Consider the following 21,557-nt stretch of genomic DNA (forward strand, 5'->3'; position numbering starts at 1 on the left):
TTCACACCAAAGATGCAGTAAAAAAGCTCAATAACAACAATCCATGAATGTATGTAAGAAAACTTGCACAAGAAAAATAAGATGTTTGCTTAACTTGGCACATGGCTGTGTGTCTATTGATTAGTAAATGACTTTTAAACATAGCCACAAGTTCATAATACAGTAAAATAGAGGGCAGATTGCATTAGGGAGGTAATCAGTAAATTACACCTACTGTACCAAGAAACAGTTTGTTACTCTAAAATCCCTCATTTGTCATAATTGACTCAGACAAACATTGTGTACTTTTTGATTGACATCATGTCTCAAACTTAATTATTTTGTACTTACAATTATGTACTGATAAGGATCTATAGAAGACATCTTCAAATTCCTGAAAGCTGAAATTCTGTTCTTCAAGGTAAAGAAAGAAGCTGAATTCAAGTACAAGTAGTTCCAAAAGTGGTGTTAGGCTGTGTCCAACATACCCTGAAAATAAAAGCACAATCTTTATAGGAACAGAAAAGCCCTTTGAATTTTAGAGTTTCTCACATCACACATTTGAATCCAGCACCTTTCTAAGTAATGCATTTTCACTGAGATGTTACATGCCATGCTTTCATTTCACCTTATGTGTAAAGTCATTTATGCAAACAATAAAAACATTGTAGAGACCAGTATCATTAGGTGTGTTTACACTGTACAGGGTCCAGATCAAATATTACCAGATCAGAGAAGTTGCTTCTCGGCAATAATCTGATCTGCATTCATTTCGAGGAAGTCTGATGGTTTTGCATAGGTGGAGCTGCACATTTACTGGAATTCTTTCTGCTTCAGGATACCTACAAAACAGAAAACTGATCAAGTAAGGGAAATTCAGCCAACCAAATTATTATTTGACATAGATGGTCATTTATGTGAACTAGTATTTCAGACAATATTACTAGTGAAAAGTCAAGTAAAACAACACCTTTTATTGACTAACTAAAAAAGATTACAATATGCAAGCATTCGAGGCAACTCAGGACCCTTCTTCAGGCAAGATGTAATACAGAAACTGGAGTTCTTGTGCTTTTATAGTCACCATGACAGATACAACATTGGAAACCCTTTAAGTGAGACATCTTAAATGTAAAAAATTAATAGACCTCTCCAGGCTAAGATTCATTAAGCAAGAGAGGGGAACAATGTCTACTCAAGATCTTTGGATAAGATAACTGTCCAACAAAGTCTTTTGAAGTTTCTGATTAGTTTTTCAATACAATGTGGGTCTGTAGTCAGGTTGTCTGTGTCAGTCTGAGAGATGTAAACAATCCTCATATCTGGCCATAAAACACTTGTCTCTAATTAAACCATGTTGTAATGTGTTAAATTTTAGCATGAGTTTCTCTTCCCATTCTTTTCTCTCTTGCTGTGTTCTGAAGTTGTCCATAAGCACTGTGACTTTAAAGTCCTTCTCACAGTGTCCATGACTGTTGAAGTGAACTGCTACAGGAACATCTGTGTTGCCACGCTCGATATGAAACCTGTGTAAATTAATTCTCTGGCAGAGTGTTTGTCCAGTTTCTCCCACATAGAGTGCAGTGTCAGGACATTTCATATAGAGAAGTAGGTAGACCAAATTAGATGATCCGCAGGAAAATTGTCCCTTTATGCGATGTTCTAATCGGCATTGTGGTATAACTACACGGTCTGTATTATAAATGTGAGCACATGTTTTACATCTTTTCTGTAGGCAGGGAGATGTACCGTTATTTGTCGGTTCACTTAGGGAGCTTCGGACAATTAGTTGCTGCAGGTTTGGCGGTTGTCTGTATGCCAGGAGATTCCAGAAGTACTTTTTTCAGCATTTCATCAATGTGTAGCTTTGATTGAAGTTCTTTTATAATTTTTCGAAGTGCTTCAAGATGTGGGTTATAGGTGACAACAAGGGGAATGTGGTTCTTGTTGTCTTTGTTTTTATATTCCAGAAGGCATTAGCTCTTCTTATTTGAGTGTCTGTTGTTTTGGGGATATAACCTTGTCTGATGAGATCTTGTTTGAGGTCCTGCAGTTGTTTATCCCAGTCTTTCAAGTCTGAGCAAATACGGTTGTAACGTATTGATTGGCTGAAAATAATAGAGCGCCTTATATGCTTGGGACATCCTAGTACTACAGACAATATACTACAAAAGTAGAGGATGCCTTTATGCTGTAAATTAATTAACCAACTGTCAATACCACCCTGTCTGTCTTTTTTTGACAATGCTTCACACGAGCACACATACTGTATTTGCAATTAGTTACATTTTGCACAGAGAGCCCTTTTACTGCTAGTGTACAATTTTTCTTACAGATGCAAAAATCAGCCTGTCACTCCACAGAGCTGACCTTTTTTCAGAAGTTTAACTGCTGCCACTGCTTACTTGTAACAGACTCATAGGAAGAAGAGAAATTTTTATAGGCTACGTAACATTTGTGACAGATATGAAAGTGAACAAAAAATTCATTTAGAAACCATCAAACAAGCAATTCTCATTTGTCAGTTCTCAATAAAATGCCTCTCTAGCTCAAATTTATACTGAGATAGCTAATGAGAAATGTGATTGTTAAAACTTTTCATCAAGAAAGTAAAAAGGAAAACTCTGAGTACTTGAAAAGCATACTGGGTAGTGAATCGGTAGAATTTTTACAGTGCCATCTGAAATGCAATAGACTACTTCCAGACTTGGTCTATCTCACAAAAAATGCAGCATTTTGATTAGGATTTACATTAAGATCATTTCTGGATCACATTTCTGTACCGTAGATGTTCATTGAAAGCTTGTCCTAATAAAAAGTAGCTCAGTATACTTTATGGAGCCCTGTCAGGCACAGTGAGGTGGATCAAGTGGGTAGTTCCTGTGCATGTTCTTTTTAATTTGGTTAGTTATGTTATTTGTGAGCATGCTGAAAAGAAGGCATGACAGATTTCATTGGAAAAGCTATTTTGATTGGGGAGCTGTATGTTTGTTCAGGGTCCTTTGAGTTAATGTATGAGAGCTTTATAGAACAATATCCCATTGAGACTGCTCCAGCAAAAAGCAGAATCTGACAATAAGTGGCATATCACGATTCTGTAGCCAAAGCCTTCCAAACCAAGAAGCCTTTCTGACAGTACCGCAATAAGAAATGAGACAAAATGACAATTTTTAATTGTTAACTGAGTTGCAATCTACTCAATTAGTCAAACAAAAGGTGTCACTTTGTTTCACTTCTCATTGCATCCACAAATGGCTAACATGGCATATCACTCTACTATTACGTCAGTACTGTAGAAGCTGTTAGTAACATCATCACAAAGGTCATGTCAGCACAGACTTCATGATTTGCGGGCTCCTTTTTCACATGACACTCAGTATTAAGAACATCCATCCATTATCCAACCCGCTATATCCTAACTACAGGGTCACAGGGGTCTGCTGAAGCCAATCCCAGCCAACACAGGGTGCAAGGCAGGAAACAAACTCAGCCCAACGCAGGGTGCGCACACCCACACCCACATTAGGGACAATTTTTTAGAATCGCCAATGCATCTAACCTGCATGTCTTTGGACTGTGGGAGGAAACTGGAGTACCAGGAGGAAACTCATGCAGACACTGGGAGATCATGCAAACTCCATGCAGGGAGGACCCGGGTCTCCTAACTGTGAGGCAGCAGTGCTATCCACTGCGCCACCGTGCCACCCAGTATTAGGAACAGTATCTTACATATTTAATTTCCAGCCAATATACTGTATATAGAGCATATTTTAAATTATATATATATATATATATATATATATATATATATATATATATATATATATATATATATAAAACCAATAGATTCAAAATGCATACGCTGACACTTGGAAAATGTAACTTTAAATTTAAGCAAGTTAATGTTCCAGAAAAAGGGGTTGCATGGGGGAAAAACAATCATCTGAAGTGGATTTCAGGACATGTAAACCTACAAAACAGAAATGTTGGAATAAATGTATGAAGTAACAAATTAATACTGAAATAGGCAAAAAAATGTGAGATACAAATATACATCCTCTAACTTCAAAATTTTACTCAATTACACTGAAAGACATTAAATCAAAGGTCATTGAGAGCAAAATATTTAAATATGGGTGGCACAGTGTTTAAGGCTACATTCAAAATCCAGCCAGTTTATTGTAAATGTAAAAGTTCTGCCAGCTTTCTTCAAATGTATCAAAAATCTACGTGTTGAGTTTATTGGAGACTCTAAATTGGCCTGCCATGAGTAAGTGCAGGTATGTCTTCTCATGGACTGCCACTCCATCCAGGTTTCTATCTTTCTGTCTCCAGCTCTTCGCAACCTTGAAATAGAATATATGGATTCAGAAAGAGAATGGATTATGAAAATGTGTAAATTAAATTATTCTTAACAGCGAGTCTGAATCACATTGGGCCAGCTTGGAGTAGCCAAGTAACCCAACCTGCTTGTCACAGGGATGTGGAAGGCAAAACCAGAAAGCAATTCATGCAGACATAGAGGGAGAATGCACCCTCCACCCAGACAACAACCAGGCCAGTATTGGATTTCAATCTGTAGGTCCAGTAAGTGATAAACACGGTGGTCTCATGCTGTCACAAACAAAAACACCCTGCTGGACTGCCCTCAACTACTGAAGGGTTTAGTTGCACTGTTCTTTCTGTTTATTGGCCTAAACTGTTATACTGTATGCAATATGCTAGGTAGAGTTCAATAACATCAGTCATATTCATTTTGTAATTGCTACTTTATTTTCCTTTTTATCTGCTATTGAAAGAAATATGAAGAATTCCAATTAATTTATTGGAAATGAAAGTAAAACTGAGTTTTAACAAAAAATATACTGTACTTAATTATAATGGACATATGCAAATAATTCCAAAACAAGTTTCTACCTATCAAATATCAATGCCCAGAGTACTCAAATGAACAGGAATTTCTTTGAATTTGTCACAATTTACCACACAGATTCAGGTAAAATGACCAGAGGCAATGTTGTGCCTGCCTCATCAAACAAGTCAAAGCTGTAGTAAACGTTTTGCTTTAATTTCGTTCTTCTTTCCAAAATGAAGGCTTCCCATTTTCTGGATCAAAATGCTGAAATTGAAAATTTCTAAAAAAGAATCCAGTAAACACGGTCAGATCCAGCAGTCAGTGAGAACATTAGTAAGCCCTTCTAAGCACGATTTTTCAGAATGACATATTACAAACGCTACAGTGATACCGGCTCATCTGCTTGTGACTATCTCATGATCAGCCAATTTGACTGCTGGCGATGTGAGGAGGGCCGGGCTGCAGATGCATTCAGGAGTTGTGCAGCCAAAATTATGGAGTGCTTTGTCCTTCCTTGGACATTTTAGGTACTGTTTAACCACTTGAGCGTGGAACAAATGGGACGGCTCTTAGCTATAACAATTTTTAGCCACATTTATCCCAAATGAGCAAATGAAAACAGACTTTATGTTGTCATAACAGCTCTCAACAAAAATTCTCTAACTAGACAAATTAGTTAATATATTTGTGGCATGAAATGATTCAATAACTGCTCTGATTTACTTGTAAAGGCTCAGAGAAGCTGAAGCCATAACCAGCTCTAATGAGAACTGCTTTCTTACACTGGTCACCTACTATTAAAACCCACCAACTTTTTATATAAAACCATTCCTATAACTGTAGTTACCACACCATGTCTCAGTAGTGCCATAACAGTTTATTCAGTACCTAATTTGGGACAAGGAATTCCAATACTGCTAAACCACTCCAACTCCAAATTACCTTCAGACTAAACTAATAGCACTACCACACAATACTGGGTGGCATCTCCAGCTGCACGGTAACAGGTCCAGTCGGACATGCACCTTTTCTGCTGATCAGGTCGTCACATTAAGAAAGTCCTGCATTAAGTCTCCCCCCTGCCATTTCCCTTGTTTTTTGAATTTTGCATATCCTGCCCTTGGTGAGCTTCTTCATTTGAGTTTTTCCACATCCCTGGTGTGTCTGTCTCTTCTTTTTTTGATCACTTGTCCATGATCTCACACTCTCCCCAACTGCAGTGTGCATTTCATTGAATAGCCGGCTGTCCATTTATAGTTTCTCATTAATGTATGCTACTTTTGGCTTTTATCTCTATGTGTCAGAAACAAGCATGACACAGAGGAAGAAAAAGAAAGCAGCTGACGCTTTAGCGATAAACTCAACTACTTCCATATGTACTGATGAAGACAATGATAGAGGACAACAGAAACAAAAAGGTGAAGTGAAAGAAAGTATAGAAAGGGCAGAGAAGATACAAAATAACTTAAACGGGTACAAAGAGGAAAAAAAGAACAAAATTAATGAGCATACTTGAAAAGTGATAATTCAATTAAGTAAAAAGGCAAAATGCTTATGAATATGAATCTCATTAAATTAGCATCCATGACTTACAATGACCTGAGGATGGGCATGCCTTGAAAACCTTACTCAAAACAAAAAAATAGATTTTTAGGTTTGCAAAATACAAGTGGAGTAATTACTTTCAGATGATTATGATAAACATGGGAATAACTCAGTGTATAATATGAGGATATGAATTATAGAGAACAGCTATGTTACAGGTATAAAAGTGGTGAAGACTAGTCATGTTTTAAACTATAAATGGAATTATGGGTGAATGTACACTGGCAGTTGTGAGTGAATTTTTTTTTTTTGTAAGATGAACATTTGTCCTGACGTCCGTACTAAAAACATATTTCTTCTGCCGGACAGTACTGTCAGAATTATGGCCATAATGCTACAGGAAAAAAAAAAAGATTTGTATAGATATGGTATGAGACAGGATTATGGAGTGTGTGTAGAGGAGAGGGTGCTGGGGGAAAATGTAGCATTTGGGGGAAAACACTTCCATTAAACATATGATGAACATTAAAAGAAAATTTAATTAATTGAGCAATGAAATCAAATTAGGGACATTGAAGCATTAAATCGTGGGTTATTAATGGTTTACCGTGAAAACTGTGATGTTAATATATCAGGAAGGAAAGTCTAGTAGTTCTGATTGTACAGATGAAACATCAAGTACAACTAAACAATTAAATAAGAAACAGTGAAGATGTACCTGGTTGGTCCCACCATGATTACAGTAATTGCACGCACTATTTTGAAGACTGGCAATCAGACTTTTCGAGGTAATCCAAAACTGCCAAATGGCTATTTTATTTTACAATGCTACAATGACAGATTGCTTGCACATTTTTAAAAGTATAAAATATCATTGATGAAGAGTATTAAAGAACTTTCCAAACTCTCAAGAATAATTTCAGTATACATAAATATTTTCTCAACCTTGCTGAGAACACCCTGGAAGAAATTCCACCGAATCTTCTGTAATTTGTGTAAATCGTGGCTAAGACACATCAAAATGCCACCAATGCACTCCCACAAACTCGATATTCTGGCCCATGCTCATTTTTTTTTATCCTTATTCTCCTCCTTTCCCAAGTCTTATCAGAGGTCTCTAGTAGTGAGACACCTGACAAGTTTAAAATTGAATGCTTTTGCTTTGTCATTTCTGGTAAGACGATTTTTTAGACATTTTATCTCCAAAAAAGCCTAGAGCGTAATATGCAATCTAATCATCTTTGGTGGTATGATTGTTGGTGCCAGGTGTAAACAACTGTCCTCCTGGGATTTTGAGATGCTACCATCTCCAGAGTTTACAGAGAAATGTGTGATAAACAAAGAACATCAATGCGAGTGGCAAGTCTGTTTGTGAAAATATCTCATTAAAGAGAGAGGTCAAAGGAGAATGGCCAGAACCAGAAAAAGCCAAAACACTCAAATATCAGCTGTTTACAGCAGCTGCAGACAGAAGACCAACTCTAATTGCAAATATGCCAGACCTGAAGAAGATGGGCCACAGCTGAAGGACACCGTGATGGATTTCCCTCCTATCAGCTAAAATGAGGAAGATGAGGATTTGGTGGGCACATGTTCATTGAATGAATGAAGACTGGAAATATGTAAGCTACTCTCAAGAATCTCAGTTTTTGCTGTATCTTGAAGATGTTAAAGCCAGAGTGTGGATCCATGGATCCATCCTGCTTTGTGTCAATGTTTCAGACTTGTGGTGGCAGTGCAACACTGTGGGGAACTTTTTTGTTGGAACTAAGTGGGCCTCGTAATGCAAACTAACAATTATTTGAATGGCACACTACTGCTCTAACCATGTACAATCATTTCCAGCAGGATAATGCACCATATCATAAAACACTTTGTTTCAATGACCTGTATAGTCCCCAGATCTCATTCCAATGGAGCAGCTTTAGACTGAGGTGGAATGGGAGGCTAACAACATGTTGTAGATGCCCCAGTGGGCAGTTGGACATGGGGTGTGAAATGCTCGCTGCTGTGCCCACCTGCCAGATCTTATAATCTTCAGGTATCCCACCCAAGACAAGGATCATAAGTCGTCCTGACCGGGTATTGCCCCAATTTTGTCTATCCTTCCATTATGGCATCCTAGCTGGGTAAGGACTCCACCTTTGTCCTCGATTGGAACACCCAACTGTCCTCTATATATGAATTCTTAGCAAAAATATCCGCAGGAACTGCCCAATTCTATGATGTCACCGTGAACCAGAAATCCCAGGGAATGTTTAAAACCCCTTTTTGATTCCATGTCTCAAAGAATTCAGCTTTTTCTTATGACAAAAGGGAGGTTTTACTGAATACTAGAGAGGAGTATCAATAAAGTGCCCACTCTCACATATGTGGATGGCCACTGAATTATTGTCCACAATGGCGTGGACACTGCCTGGGTAAAATATGCATTTTGAACAAGTGTCTGTGTGGTGTTTTTCTTCAGGTAAGGTTTTCCTCCCATATCCCAAGGACATGCAGGCTACACTGCCTAGTGACTTGTTAGAATGTGCGTTAGTGAGCTGTTTGATGGAATGGCTTTTAAGCTCAACGCTGCTACTATAAGCTATGGTCCCCATGTCCCCAAGGTACATTAAGAGTGGATGGACGGATGATTGGCAAGGGGTTCCCATGCAGGAAAAGCTTCAACCAAAAAGTGACAGAAAGAGAATATAAAACTTTCACTAGCAGTGAGGAAGTAAGTCTAGATGCAAGTGTGAGAACAAAGGCAATCAATAGGAGGTGTTATGCAATGTAACTGTAGTTGGTGCCTAGATATCTTAATACATAATTCGCCTGCCTCCTCACTCACTCACGTCCGTCCGAAGCCGAATGCGCAGTCGCCTTCTGCGCACATCCTAAGCCGAATGCGCAGTCGCCTTCTACGCAGCTGCCCGAAAAACCTTACGAGACCGACATCCAACCCCAACATCGCGGCAGGCGGCGGATTTACGGCCACAAAAATTCAAAGAGAAAGGCGACTTCGATTAAAGCTCTAGAGCAGCATTTCCCAAACTATGGGTCGCGACCGAGCGAATATTGAGTGGGCCCTGAAACATAAGACGATATTCCGACCGATCGGGCTAACAGCCGGACGTCTTTTGTTTTTGTGACATTCTTTATCGCGTTGTGTTGTGTTCGTTAGCGTACGCCCTTATAATCTTTTTAAAAACAATTATTAACGTTTGAATATAATAATGGAAAAGTGGTTGAAACGGATAGCAAAAACTACGTCGCCGCCGCCGGTTGATTGTGATGAAAAGACAGAAGATGTTCTTATAAATGACAAAAGTGGCACTGAGGCTGACTTCCAAGCTCCCTCAACGAGTTCGCATGAATCGAAACGACGGAAAGTTGTAAGAAAATATGACCCTGAATATCTAAAACTAGGATTCACTTGGAATCATGATACGATAGATCCGCGTCCTCAATGCGTGATTTGCTACGAAATATTAGCGAACGAAAGTATGCACCCAAGTAAGTTGACGTGTCATATAGAAACGAAGCATTCCCATTTTACGAATAAGCCAGTAGATTTTTTTCAAAGAAAATTGTTGGATATGAAATCTTCAAAAAATGTTGTTTCACATTTCATTAATATTAATGAAAATGCTGTATATGCCTCGTACCTCATTAGCTTAAGGATCGCCAGAGCAGGAAAGCCTCATACCATTGGCGAAGATTTAGTGTTACCATCGATTAAAGATGCTGTTGGAGTGATGTTTGGAGAAAAAGAAGTAAAGGAAATCGAGCGCATACCACTGTCCAATAATACTGTTGCACGACGAATCGACGAAATGGCTGAATGGGCAGAGGACGAATTAATCCGGAGGGTAGTTTGTAGTAGATATTATACGCTACAACTAGATGAGTCTACTGACGTGCAAGGCCTATCTCAACTACTTGTTTTTGTGCGTTATATATGGCAAAACGACGCGCATGAAGATATCTTGTTCTGCAAGCCAATTAGTCGTGGAACGGCCGAGGAAATTTTCAATGTAATTGATTCCTATATAAAAGAGAAAGGTTTACAGTGGAAGAACTGTTTCGGGATATGCACTGACGGTGCGTGGGCTATGTGCGGGAAAAATAGCAGTGTCGTTACAAGAGTTCTTAAACAAAGCCCCTGTGCTTTGTGGACACACTGTAGCCTTCACAGAGAAGCACTGGTTTCAAAAGCATTACCTAATGATTTCAAAACAGTACTAAATACAGCTGTGAAAATTGTAAATTATATTAAAACAAAACCCTTACAAGCACGTTTATTTCAAAAGCTGTGTGAAGAAATGGGTAGTCTTCATACATCTCTTCTTCTGCATACGGAGGTACGTTGGTTATCCAGGGGGAAAGTACTGACACGATTAGTGGAATTACGCAATGAAGTTACAATTTACTTGGAAGGAAAAACTGAATATATTGAATCTCTACTGGACAAAGAATTCATTCTCAAGCTCACATACTTGGCGGATATTTTTTCGAAATTAAACGAACTCAATTTGTATTTGCAAGGTTCAAACGAATCAGACATTTTTGCAGTCCACGATAGAATTCGGGCGTTTATGAAAAAGCTTATGTTGTGGAGAAGTTGTATTGAGGATGGCAAGTATGATTGTTTTGAAACTCTTGAAACTTTTATTATAGAAAACCAAGTGCAGCCAAAGACGAACGTACTGTCTGCAATTTCCACTCATTTATCATTGTTAAAAAATAACTTTGATGCCTATTTCGGGGAAGAGATGAAAAAGCTCGACTCGTTGAATTGGATTTGTAACCCATTTCAAGACCGCCTACCAAGTAGTATGTCAACAAAAGCAAGTGAAGAACTCATTGATTTATCAGAAGATACGTCACTGAAAAATAGTTTCAATCGCAAGCAGTTAACGAAATTCTGGCTCTCAGTTGCTGGGAACTATCCTTGCCTGTTTGATGAAGCTATAAAAGTCCTCCTCCCCTTCAGTACCTCATATCTATGTGAGGCCGGATTTTCGGCTATGATCAGCATTAAAACTAAATACCGAAATAAATTGGACGTATCAAACTCACTGCGATTAAAAGTAACTAAAATTGAAGTTGATGCTAAAGCTGTAATGACAAAAAATAGGAAACAAATACACCCTTCTCATTGAAATAACAGTCCTTGTAGGTATTTAAGTAATAAAAAATTGTAACTTAAAGTTGTTTTTTTTTCTTATTTGAAAAGTCCTTCATTCATATTGGTGACGCTTAAATTTCCATAGTGACTGTTTGTGAGCTAAAGTACAATATATGTTGTCTGTGATGATAACAAATTAATGTCAAATGAAAAAAATACTTTAAACAAAATAAACAGCCCGAACAAATAAGACACCATTAAGTAGTTCCGCGACTCGCTACTAGGGAATCTGAACATTACCAATATTTTATGCCCCCTTTTTAAGACGGCTAAGAGGTGGGTCCCGAATTTGGCAGTTTTTGTTAGGTGGGTCGGAGCCCAGTCAACTTTGGGAACCACTGCTCTAGAGGCCTGAAAGGCGATTTCAACTACAGCTTGAGGCCTAATTATGCATTCTGATTCAATTACGCATTCATTCAATACACCTATATCAGGTTTGTGGTGCTTGTACTTATTACTATTTCATATTGTACTGGAACATTCATCATTCAATATTATACTATAGGCCTGGAAAATTCATCAACTAACAGTACAAGCCTCTACAGTAATGAGTAAAGTGGACTACAATCATTACAAAACAACTTCTTCGTTACTTATCATTTGTTCTTCATACACTGCTGACACAAACTCGTGCCCGTTTCATCTTACATTGTTGAAACGGGCTCTTTGTCTAGTTAATTATATTTGGTGGGCCAAAAAAAAATAGAGAGAGGCAATGAAATGTCCAGAAGAGTTCAGAATACAATATATCTGAGCTATAAAGCGTGGACACAAAGTTCTAAGTAAACGAACAGAAAGCAGAAACCAGCTGTTTCTTTACATCTTACTTCACAGATATTAAAACCCTGTCTGTCCAGTGAAGTTGATCTTATTGGCTGACTTACACACTCAACAAATAGAACCAGATCTTGAAGGCCAGTTTCCATCTGGGACTGTGTGCCCTCTAGCATTCAGGGACTGTTCTTATGTCTGTCATTTTCTCCCAGGCTTATCTCCTGTTATAACCTAGCCTCAAACCCATTTAATTCCTGGCCAATCAGGAATCCTGTCACAATATATACAGTATATATATATATATATATATATATATATACACAGATACATACAATGAAATCATTTATATATGCAGTATTTGGAAAACTGTTACTTGGTTTGACATTTGTACCATGATTGCATTCATTACCTATACAAAACTGTTCCAATACTGAGTCAATGGAAAATGGCTCCATTGTACCCTAGCAGCAGATGGAACAAGGCAGAAATGAACCCAGTCAGTTTAGTTCAACCCAATGCCACTTCATTAGATAGAAGAGGTACCCAATATGAAGTGAACACAGGGATGGCATGCAAATTCCAAACAGAAATCCCACCCAGTAATCCATCTACAGTTCAAGTAACTCTAACTGCAGTGCTCCTCAGTAAAAATAAAACTATACTTAATTCAAATTAAACTTACATATTATCACTACTAAGTTTCTGCTACATCTATGGTAAATTGAGAAATACAAAAAAAACTTGTTTATGCTAGCATTTCATGATTTTCTTAGAAATACTCTTCCCTTTTTCAAATTTAAGTGCTGCTGGTGCAAACCTTTTCACATGCAATCTATAGATGTGGACAAATTTGTTGGTACCCCATCACAAAAAAGAAGAACCCAAATTAGGAGGTCACTTCAGAATAGTTCAATGTTTAGTTCTTGGCCATTCTTGGGTGCTTTTAGCTGTGTGTTTTAGGTCATTATCCTGTTGGAGGATTCATGACCTGCGACTGAGACAAACCTTTCTGACACTGACCAGTATGTTTCACTCCAGAATGTCTTGATAGTCTTAAGATTTCATTATTCCCTGCCCAGGTGTTCAGTGTGTATCTCTTTGGAAGTTGACCCTGGCTTTTTGTTTACACCATTCTCACTATCCTTCTGCCATTTCTGGGGTTGATTGTTCTTCTGAGGCCGAGTCCACAGAGGTTGGTTACTGTCCTAAAGACCTTAAACTGCTTAATAATATTTGCAAATATTGTCACAGCAGCTTGTCAAGCTGCTTGAAGATGGTCTTCTAGCCTTTGCCTTTAACATGGTTGTCTATAATTTTGTTTTTGATCTTCTCAGACAAGTTTCTCCTTTGCTTTCTCTGGTCCATGTTCAGTGTGGGACACACAATGATACCAAACAGCACAGTCTCCATTTACATAGGCTGAATGACTGACTGCACTGTTGGAGACACACATGACACACACTAATTAAAGAAAACAGCTAGTTTGAAAAAAATCACTCTAATCCAATTATTTATGATCTTTTCTAGGGTCACCAATAAATATGTCTAGGCCACTTTGGAATATCTTTGCAGAATAAACAATACTTTAGCTGTTTTCACACTTGCTTTGTTTTACTTGATGATATATTAAAGTCATGCAGGTATACCGGGGGCAGTTGCTTTTCACTGAATCAGTTTTCAGGAGGTATACAGCACTTTTTCAAGAAGTTCCTACTAACTACCAACAAATTTGTCCACGTCCATATTTTCTACTTTCAATTGAATTAGTTTGTGTGCTGCTTTTTCTTTTTGTGGTTATGGGCTTGCTGACTATAGAATTATTTAAAAATGTAAGGATGTTAATGTTTTTAACAGTATATGGTTCTGCTAAGATAGAGACATCTCTCCGTGTGACCAGGAAGTTGTAAAGTGCAATGTCAGTGACTACTACTGACTCAGAACTGAAACAAAATGATGATGAACTAAACAGTCGTGCCTACTCTAAATTTAACCTGAGGGCTATTTTAGGTCAGTTTCCACAAGTTTTAAAATATCATAGTAAAATGTACAATGCTATTAAGATTCAAAGTCCTGGTTGCTTTCTGTGTGGTTTATTCTCAGGGCACTTTGGTGTTCCTCCTCCACCAAGGGGATATGCATGATCTGTTCATTGAACATCCTAAATTGGCCTCTATATGAGTGTGTGTGTGTGTGTGTATGGTTGTGTGCATGAGTGTGTGACTGACTTGTTTGCTATAAAGGGTTGTTTTCCACCTTCCCTTCACTGCTGGTGACATTTGCACCAGCTTCCAATAACCCCAAACTTCATAAGTAGGGTAGAAAACGAATCACTACATAGAACATACTGTTTAAATAACTATTTCATGAGGAATTGTTCCAGTTTTTTTTTTTCTTAATAATTGCAAACAACATTGCCATTCACCTGGATAATTGGCAGACAAGTTGCCTGCACTGCCCTACAATTATATTTGCTCTCTTCACTAACCTCCATTCGTATTCACATACTCGCATGGTCTGGTATCTCCACTTTGTCCAGACTCTGCTACAACACTATTCATGAATAGCCTCACAGATTTGTGCTGGAACGCTTGTCTTCTGCCTTATAATGTTATTTGATGAGGTAGCAACAGTTCACTCACAAAGACCGCATCAATTTAAATCTCTAAATAATGTAGGAAGTCTTCAGTCATCAGTTTGGATTTCTAGTCCTGCTTACAGCTCTCCCGATGTCCTTCCAACCAATTTAGGCTCCTGGCTAGTTAATCAACTCATCACAAAAATGAAAACACACATGAGATACGCTATTAATGGAAGTTGCAGATGGTTTGGTATCCCACTTTGGGAAGTTAGTGGTAACTTTCTCAGACAGGAAGACCGAGCAGTGGATGATAGCATGTTCCCTCAGCATGCCTACCCATACCTCTGTCATCGTTGCAGCCTGGGATTCTGTAAATCTACATAAGAGCTGCAGCTGTAGTGTACACTCTGGTTAGGGACCTTCAGAGCCACTAGTGCAGTGCTTCCCAAAGTCGATCCTGGGGGCCCCCTGTGGCTGCAAGTTTTTGTTCCAACCAGCTTCTATTTTTAATTGAACTCCTGGGCTAATTAAGTGAAGTGTTATTTCCCAAGTTCTGTGTTTAGGGAACAATATAGAAATTAAAAACTAAGTTTGCTAAAAAAATATTTATATTAAAAAGTACCAAGCAGTTATATAGGAATAATGTTTTTTTTTTCTTTTAAATAGTATTTTCATCTTGATTTTCATTCTGCTTTTCCAGGTGTTCTAATTGTTTAATTAATCCATTATTTACTAATTAGTGGGTCTGATTCTAAAGTAGTAGCAGCCTTGGATTATTCAGTGTTGTTTGCCTGGGTGTCTGATCTGCTCATTTTAAATTGTCATTATTAAGATACAACGAAGGGAGAAAAACTGCACAGAGAAAGGGCAAAGTATAATGAAATCAACAAAAGAGTTAAGCATTTAAATCTATAGCAAAAACAGAAATATTTCTAAATGTCTTATAAATGTAAAAACCATGCAGCTGTGCTTTTCTGAATTTCAAATAAAAGAAAAAAAAATACCAGCTAATTAAATGAGATCAGTGTTATCAGGTGTTGTCACCGATTAGGAATCTGATTGGAACAAAAACCTGCGGCCACAGGGGGTCCCTAGGACTGAGTTTGGGAAACACTGCGCTAGAGCAGGGGTCTCCAATCACAGTCCTGGAGGGCCGCAGCGGCTGTAGGTTTTTGTTCTAACCCAGTTGCTTAATTAGAAAGCAATTCTGCCAATAATTTAATTTCATGGCTTGTTAGTGCTTTAACTCTGCTATGTCAGGTCATTCTCATATCCTAGACTTTCTTCCCCTATCTGAGGATATCATCCAAATGATTTGAAGGCTAAAATGGATGAGCAATTCTCAATCATTCACTTTTTTCTCTTTACTTTCCTTCCAAGTATTTAATTAAACCAAATAATGCAAGATAAATACACACAAAGGTGTAAAGGGTAACAAGCCAAATGGAGAAATGCTGGTCTCTTTTGTCATTCGCATGTTATTGCTAATTAGGATCCATTAAAAACTGAATGAATACAGCTTTTTAAGATGAAAATAAGCAATAAGCATTCAAAATCTTAATGAGCAAGACAACTAAAGTGAAGCAGAAATGTTACTTGAGCAATTAGTGCTTCTTATTAAGCAATTGGGTTGGAGCAAAAACCTGCAGCCACTGCGGCCCTCCAGGACTGTGATTGGAGACCCCTGCGCTAGAGTGAGTTTCACATTGGAAGAACAGTGGAGGCAAAGGCTCACCTGGACGAGTGGTGGTGCAGGTAGTCGTTCTTGTCGGTTATCAATTGCCTGTTTTGTAGAACATGAGCAGAATAAATGAAAGGTGTTAAGGACCTGAATCGTGGCCTTGTCTGTTCTGAATGGGGTTAAGGGGTGCATTAGGGCCTCCGTCACAAAGCACACAAGTCCAAAGAAACAATTACAGCATACAAAAGAACACCGCATTCTAGTTTCTCACAATCTGAGACCAACTCCAATTAAAACAACAGAATGCTCTTATTAGGTGGAGACGATTTACAGGATTGAGTGACTAAGAGAACAGCCTGAAGCAACGGAACTTATCATTATGGCCAAGGCAAATTTGGACGACATAATAGACATTCATTCATTTATTAAATGGCTTAATTCAAGCTGTGGCCACAGCCTATTCCATTCTCATCGTGTGAAAGGCTGGAATCAACCCTGGATTGGACACCAGTCCATGGCAGGACACTCACGAGTACACACCTGCTGTTACACTGGGCCAATTCTGAATCAACTACAATAATGAAATACAAGCAAATATCCATTCATCCATCTACTTTCTTATCCACTTAATCCAAGTTTATGACTGTTGACAGCCAATGGCTTTACCCCGTATGCAGAGTGCAAGAAAGAGACTAACCTGGGGAGCTTGTGGGACACACCTATAAGACGTGACTTCAGTAAACCAGAGTGGGTACTCTATAGTCTTCTGTTTATGTGTAAAAATGTGTTAAAATGTGTCAACGGAAATAATAAATGAACTGTATTTTTGTTCCTTTTTATGGGTATGATTAAGTACCACATACAATGTGTTTTGTGTAACTGCCGAGAATCAAAATCAATCTCATGTTATAAGAGGAAAACACAGTAAAGAATAGTAAATTCATTAAAAAAAAAAAAAAAAGATATATATCATTTAAATTGTCACCACCCAAACCAGGCCCAACAGGAAGTACCAGCACCTGAAAAGATGGTAAGCTACATTTCTTAAAGTACAAATAAAGAGCAATTTCCATTCAAATATCAAAATATTTAACATGACATTTCAGAAGGCATACTTGATAATAATAAACGTTACAATTTCTGAGCACTGAAACTAAAAGCTCTGTAAGATTACAGTTCTCATTAAGTGTGATTTAAATTAGCAAGTTATTATGATGATTACAAATGAATGCCAGCATGTTCAGTTCAAAATCCAAATTAAATAATAAGAGGATACAGGATTAATATTTTAACTAAAACTGAAATACTAAATGAGGCCTCTTCCTATCATAGTTTTGTCAAAGCTGCAGCCATCTCACACATCTGCTTATGTAATTATTGAGCAATTTATGGACATTTAGGGATTCAGAAGTTAAGGATGGAGAAGGCACCTCACAGAAAGAACCAATTCAGTCTAAAACCGCTTTCACTACTGCAGGAATTGCAGTGGACCACAGGCCATCTAGGCAGCATAAGGTGAGTAGAAGGTGACAGTCACATTTGGCCAACTTCAACTTACTATTGAACCCAGGATGAAGTTCTTTTGGAACAGCACGGTGGCTCATGGAAAACCTACACAAGCATACAATGAATATACAAATGGTGAGTATTGATTCCAGGTCCCTGGAGCGGGGAGGTTGTATCACTAACTGCTGTGCTATTATATGCACCTCTCACACATATAAACATTTTTATTTTTAATCTTCAAAAGCATCATAGTAATACAAAGATCAGAGTGCTATATAAATTGTCATAATTACTTTTTCAGCATCAGATGTTTCCATTTTTAAAGTGGAGATCAAGATCACATATGAAGTTAATGGAATAGAAATTGCACTGTTCATAATCAAACTTTTTTTTCCCTCTTGGTCTTAAGAGTCATACATTTTAAATCGTGCACACAAGAACTAGTACATTTAAACTTTCCATAATTTGCTTTTTTCTGTATAAATATTTTTTTAAAAACAGCTAATACTGCCATAACTTTATAATGTGTGAAAATAGAACTAAACTAGCTGATCCATTCCAGACAACAGTCCACTAAAACCATTGACATCCATCATCATCCGAAACAGACAGGTCAGGATATTAGAACTCCATACCTGCCTACAGTGCTTACTGAGATGGATGTATTAAAATGAAACTACCATATGCACCAAGAAGAGCACAAACTTTAACAATAATGGAAACAGGGAAGAGGCAACCCCTCAGAGAACCATGCTGTTCTCTGACAAGACTGAGTGTCTTCACAGCTGTCCTGAATATTAGGCTTCTTCGGGCAAAAAGGTTAAAACTTTAAGCGTCAACAGCCGTAGAGGTAAGTAGTTAAGGGAAAGGCCCAAGCTCTTACAGTGGGGTGAGCACAGCTGATGCTTGGGCAAATGGAAACAAAAAGTACCAAAGGTGAAACTCAGCCCAGGTTGTGTTAAATACTTATAAAAGAAATGTCAGGACTAGAAAATGACTCCATGATTACAGACTGAATCCAAAGCCACACTTAACCAAAACAGCCTCAGCTAAAAGGGGAGCACAATTGCACAGCTATATAACCCCACATATTTAAATTCCTCAATTTGTTAAACAGGGGCTAACAAAGCTGGCTGATTTATGAGGTTCCAAATATCACAGCTTTTACTGCATTATCTGTTGAGCCAATGAGTTGTAATTTGGCTGCTGATTAAAACAAAAGTGTTGGGAAATAATTACAGGTGAAAAATGTTAACAAAATAAGCTAAACAGAACCGCGCTAAAGTTTAAGGAAGAAAGAAAACTGGCTAAAAAACCTTCCTAAGAGTGCATAATTCACACTAAAGTGTATTTTTGATTTATTACATTTATTTTAAGCAAAAGAGCATTTTAGAATTGCTTCTGCGGGTGACTTGGTGGTGCAACAGTTAGTGCCGATGGCCCTAAGCTTTAGGACCTTGGTGGAGTCTCCAGGGTGCACATGGGTTTTTTTCTGGGAACTGCCACTTTCTAAACTGGGTCTGTATATCAGTGTGTGTGTGCATTTGTGTGTGTGTGGGTGAGCGGGCTCTGTGATCAGTTGCTGCTCACGCTATGGTTTGTTCTGGTCTTGTGCCCAATTCTGGCAGCACTGGCTTCAGTTCTCCAATGCCTTGATTCTTAATGAATCAAGGGATGCTGAGAATGGTATGCCAGTTAATGAATGTTATGTTACTTGTACAATGGGAGCAGTAGCAGAATAAATTATTTATGAACACACAGAGTCTGTGGTGCTACTAAATCACAATAATGGTCACCGAGCACAGAAGCAGGTCATATATTTGAACCATAAGTTACTGCAAAATAAAGGCAAGAACTGGCCACAAAAAGGAAGGGAATCACAAACTGACAAATAAAGACGGCCTGTGGAACTGGAGGGATATGCAGTCACCAGGGTCATCAGTGCATGTTCATCTTCTGGAAAATGCATTCAGTAAGTATGGCTGCTCATCTGAAGTCTATTACAGCTGCTTTTCCACTTGCGTCAGGTATAAAAACAAGGCCTTGTTTCAATTTTGCATATTTACTCACATCTCAGAAATGGAATATTATGCTAATTGTTCTTTTTGATGCTTTTCTTTTCTACATTCATTTTATCATGCTGTGCCAAATGGTTGTTTCAACTATGTTATAGATCATTCTTTCCAAGTTGGACTGAAATGTCAATAAGTATTTGAACATTTTTAACAGTCTGCAAGTCTAGTTTACATAAAAAGATATTGCACAAAAATAGAATTTGAATTAAAGTGTTTAAATTGGTAAACAGAGAAATGAAGCTTCTAACACAAGCATGTTGATAGCATGATGACATGAGCTACAACCCATCAATGCCCATCTTGAAATGTTGTGCAGATTTCAGCAGGACAGCCATGTTGAAAAGTTTCACGCTTGTGTATTGGAAACATGCAATAAAAACAAAGCAGGAATCAGGCTCAGCATGATTCTGCCCGATGACTAGTGGAAAATTAGTATATACTGAATATATATTGGAATGTTCAGTCAGAGTTGACAAGATTAAGGAAACAGTGCTAGTGATCAGACTACACTAGGAATTAAGAAAGAATGTGAAGTGTGTCGTAAGAAAGCAAACATCAGCCAATCTCCGTTCCTTATTTTGCCTTTCAAAGATTCATATAAGTGCGAACAAAGCAAAAAAAGATCAACCAGTGTATAGAGCAAACTTAAAATATTTTAAGTTGGTCAATATAAAAATTAAAAAATGAAATTAAACATGTAAAAAAATTAATTTATCAAACATATAATACATATAATTACATCATGCCTGAAGAAGGGGCCTGAGTTGCCTCGAAAGCTTGCATATTGTAATCTTTTTAGTTAGCCAATAAAAGGTGTCATTTTGCTTAACTTCTCACTACATTCATAAGGGCTAACACAGTACAACACCCTAACATGTTAATCATATAAAGAACACACTCCCAATATTTGTAAATTGTGAGGGCTGCTTTGTGGTGCCAGGGTTATAGCTGTTACCTCAATAATCAACTGTCCTGGTTTGAATTCTGTGCCTGACTGTTTTCCATGAGGAGTTTACACAGTTCCTCACAGTCCGTATGAGTGTTTCTCTGACTAGTATAACTTTCATCAAAAATGCTCAAAGACATGTATGACAGATTAAACTGAGGTTTTAAATTTTCCTGGTAACAATGAGCACATGGGTGTGCGTGTTAGTGGATCCTGTGACGGACCTAAACACCATGTTTAGGTTTTATTCCTTCTAAATATTCAGAGTTGCTGAGGTTGGCAACTGGTTTGAGAGTTAATGTTGATCAACAAAATTCACCAAAGTATATTTTGCAGTGAACATGCTACACTTATTGGTGACGTTGTTTGCCAAATATTTTACTAGTAACTCACCTAGCGGCCACCTTTGATGAACTGTTTCTTTTTTCCCCATCACCTCATGGTG

At 37.9% G+C, this 21,557-nt stretch overlaps 1 protein-coding gene across 2 annotated transcripts in view; it reads right to left on the reverse strand.

Moving 5' to 3' along the window:
* Positions 1–21,557, reverse strand: part of LOC114659119 (cytosolic phospholipase A2-like) — a 106,174-nt gene that overhangs the window by 68,008 nt on the left and 16,609 nt on the right. The window contains exons 2-3 of one of the 2 annotated variants that reach the window (XM_028811377.2): positions 705–821; positions 331–468 (exon numbers count right to left, since the gene is read on the reverse strand). In XM_028811377.2, the coding sequence (XP_028667210.1) occupies positions 331–363 (33 nt within the window). In that variant the 5' untranslated portion in view covers positions 364–468; positions 705–821. The remainder of the gene's footprint in view (positions 1–330; positions 469–704; positions 822–21,557) is intronic. The other variant, XM_028811376.2, reaches the window with a different exon arrangement.

This window comes from Erpetoichthys calabaricus, chromosome 10 (genome assembly GCF_900747795.2).
Source record: "Erpetoichthys calabaricus chromosome 10, fErpCal1.3, whole genome shotgun sequence".
NCBI lineage: Eukaryota > Metazoa > Chordata > Cladistia > Polypteriformes > Polypteridae > Erpetoichthys > Erpetoichthys calabaricus.